The sequence below is a fragment of the Corapipo altera genome, unplaced genomic scaffold (genome assembly GCF_003945725.1).
Source record: "Corapipo altera isolate COAL_440 unplaced genomic scaffold, ASM394572v1 113, whole genome shotgun sequence".
Taxonomy (NCBI): Eukaryota; Metazoa; Chordata; class Aves; order Passeriformes; family Pipridae; genus Corapipo; species Corapipo altera.
The window spans coordinates 11,440,192-11,443,643 of record NW_020884895.1 but is presented as its reverse complement, the minus strand read 5'-3'; the positions used below and the strand labels follow the sequence as shown (position 1 = coordinate 11,443,643).

Sequence of the window (3,452 nt, the reverse complement as noted above, 5' to 3'; positions counted from 1 at the left end):
CCCTGACCACCCCTCAGTTCCCCACCCCTTCCAGAACATTCCCTGCCCGCCCCTCAGTGCCCTGCCCCTTCCAGACCATTCTGTGGCCCCGTCCCCTTGAGGGGCAGTGGGTCCCCCGTGCCCTGGGGCTCCTCCCGCCCCACAGGGTGAGCTGGTGGCTGTGCCCCCCAGCACTGAGGGACCCTGCTCAGGGGTGATACGGGTGGCACCTGTCTGGGCTGGGCACCCCTAAGGGAGATCCTGACCGGGATTGCCCAGGGAAAGGGGAGGGGATGGGACTCTGCCCATCATTTTGCACTCCCACCCCAGAGAGGAGGAGAGGGAAGGACCCTCCGTTAGCCCCCCAGGAGGGTGTGTGCTCAGAGACTGGTTACTGGTACAGGTAAGCCCAGCTGTGGGAGGCTCTGCCAAGCAGAGTTAACCTCCAGAGCAGGTTAACCTGCTCCCTGTGCTGGGGCAAGCCCTGGGCGGGAGCAACGCACCCTGGAGCCCCTGTCCTTGGAGCAGTGTGGGCTGGGAATGTCCGAGAGAAACTCTGCTTTAGGCAGGTGTCATCCCAACACTCCGCTCCGTGCACACGCTTGTGCCCTGTGTAAACACCCCTAAACTGGATCACAAGCATTAAAGGAATATAAACACGAGTCCAGAGCAGTTTCCAGGATGCCACATGCAGATCCCAGGACAGATGGACAGACTCGTCCCTAATTGATTTACTCAAAGAGCTGTCGGGGGAACAGGGAAAGCTGGCAGAGGCTGTGGGGCAAACCTGGTACCCAGCTCTGCAGCAACAGCAACTCCAACATTTCCGCTTGGCTTTTGTAGATAAAACAAGGAATAATAAATGAAACAGTACAGATCATCTTAGATCACAGAAAACATCATACCACCAGCAGGAAAAAATAGAAATAGGCTTGGAAAAGGTGCCCACCCTAAAGGTGAGCAGGACCCTTTGATCTTGGAGAACTGGATCTCAGGGATGGGATAGAGCTCATTAGGGACAGTTGTTATTCCCCAAAGCCATCACACTGTAACAATATTGGAATGTCCTACAGCCTGACACGGTGACAGAACAGAAGCTATGGCCTCTCTTCAGTAGTGTAGCACCAGAGCTCTGCAGGAAATCTGAATACAGGTGGTTTTCTTCTCATCACTCACCAGCATACGAGAGAAAAACCCAGCACCCAAACACTCATTTTGTTTTTCAAGAATTAAAGACCCCAAACCTTTTGCTGCAGCTCTGACAGCCCTGCACATGTGGGGAGCTTCACATGGTACAGCTGCAGTGCCCAGCCACCCCAGTGGGCTGTCCCAGGATGGTTACAAAAGGACACTTTGCAGAGCACTCTGTGGGCTTCCAACAGTGTGGGGGATGCATAATTTCTTGGAATAATCCTCTTTTTATTACTCTACAAAACTGGCAGGAACTTTCCCTTTGTACACAGAGAGTCAGTCTGACAATACTGAAGCCAGCCTAGAAAGTTATTTTGTTTTGCTCTGCCAAATCAGATCTTTCTGCTCTCAAAAATCAGGTAAAGCTAAACCAGATTGTAGTGTTTATATTTTAGCTCTGTAACATTTTAATTGGAAACATTCGATTTCCAGTGTTGTGAGACACCCAAAGAGCCACTTGGGCCAACAGGATCGTTTCCCTCCAGGCCTGGTAAATGAGCTGAGATGTGAAAACACGGACATGGTTTCTATGGAGTCTCTGCTGGCCCTGTGTCAGTCAGAGCTGGGATCAGTCAGGGTGGGCTCAGAGATAATGAGGTGTCTGCTCACACAGCCCACCTGTACAGCTGAGCTGGAGGGGATGTTCTCACCTGGCAGTGACTGACAGTGATGCTGGAGGTCCTCACCTGCTGCAGGGATTGGGAATCTCCAGCTCTCCAAGAGACTGCAGGGTTTGTCCCCTCTCTTTCAGGACACCTGATGAAACAGCCCCCCTGTGCCCTCAGGTCATTTGCAGGTGAAGCAACTCGGTATTGAGACAATTCCCAAAGGGAATGTCACACTTGAGTGCTGTTGCTGAGGCTGCTGGAGTGGCCAAGGAATGTTCACGGCTGGGCTACAGACAAATATGTTTGTGTTTCCATTCCTAAAGGACAACAGACAGTGCCCACAGATGGAGACAGGATGTCTGACTGATGTGCCTTCCTCACATTCTCAAACTTACACAAACTGTGTAAGCAGGAGCCAAAAAAATAGTTTCTCTCTCTGTTTAACCCCACCAGGGGTCATCAAGGTTTTTTTCACATTCCCTTAAACGTACATCTTGCTGGGATCTCCCAGACATGTCTCCCACAGTCAGTTCTTTGCTTTAACTGGGGATTGAATTATTAATGATTTTGTCTACTGAGAACTGCAACTCTTCAGTATAAAACCCTTCATGCTCAAAAGCTCAAGGCTGTCTGTGAAAATGCAGCAGCTCAGATCATCCGACGATTATTTCTGATTTAAATGGCAAAGTCGCTGGAAGTTCTCAAGGCACATTATCCATCAGGGGAATATAATTATCTCCAATCATAATTAAAAAAGACAAACCCCCCAAGTACAAGACAGTCAGGGGGCCAGAGTGAGCCTGAGCCATGATTCCAGGCACACTCAGCTGTACAACAGCCCTCCCAACCCTAAAAAAGCCTGAGGTTTTCAGTTCGAAGGACGTACATATTTCTGTTTCATAACAATAGATTCCAATAGATCTTCCCCATAATAAGGCTAAAAATACTTCCCCAGGCCCCATGAGAAATTAACCCTTGCCTGCTTCTAACGAGTTTGAAGCTCCTTAGCTATTTTACAAGTTTGCTATTCAGCAGGCAGTCAGGTGTCCACCTATACAGGACTCCAAAACCACTCACCCCATTATAAACCATTTGGAAACCGGGAAATTGGTTTGGTGACTCTTCCTAAAGCTCTAATTAGCACGTGAAACACTGTGGATAAAAAGCGTACACCATGTTTACAGTGTTGATATTAAAAATAACTCATTTTATACTTATTTTAGCCATTAGAAATCTCAATTGAACTTCCAGGTTCTTCTAATCAACATCCCTGTAAATTCTTCTGTCCTGCAAGACAAAGCAAATTCCATTTGAAAGGTGGCAGTGCCAAGCAAGGGAAGCAGAGGTGGTATGTGGCACGTGCCAGTCACTTACTGCCATCAGGAGAAGACAATGTAAACCATGAGGGCACATCCCAGGATCCAGCCAAGTGCCAGGAGCACAGGGACAACCAGGCGGGACAGCGGGGCTGGGGCTGCAGGGGAGGAGATGGGCTGTGACTGAGAGGCCACGTTACACAGGCAGGGAATGATCCCAACACATCAAACCAGGAGGATCCCAGCCTGCCTGACCATCCGTGTGCCTGCACCTGCAGGAAGGGGACACTGAATTCCCACACCCCAAAGGATGGTGGCAGTGTCTGCACTGAGGGGACACTGAATTCCCACACCCCAA

The 3,452-nt window shown here is 49.8% G+C and overlaps 1 protein-coding gene across 4 annotated transcripts in view; it reads right to left on the bottom strand.

Moving 5' to 3' along the window:
* Positions 1–1,958: 1,958 nt before the first annotated feature.
* Positions 1,959–3,452, bottom strand: part of LOC113949207 (sarcoplasmic/endoplasmic reticulum calcium ATPase regulator DWORF) — a 26,531-nt gene continuing 25,037 nt past the window's right edge. For 3 of the 4 annotated variants that reach the window (XM_027647515.1, XM_027647512.1, XM_027647514.1), the window contains exons 2-3: positions 3,153–3,252; positions 2,965–3,065 (exon numbers count right to left, since the gene is read on the bottom strand). In XM_027647515.1, the coding sequence (XP_027503316.1) occupies positions 3,158–3,252 (95 nt within the window). In that variant the 3' untranslated portion in view covers positions 2,965–3,065; positions 3,153–3,157. Of the gene's footprint in view, positions 2,096–2,964; positions 3,066–3,152; positions 3,253–3,452 lie in introns of those variants that run through there. The other variant, XR_003528381.1, reaches the window with a different exon arrangement.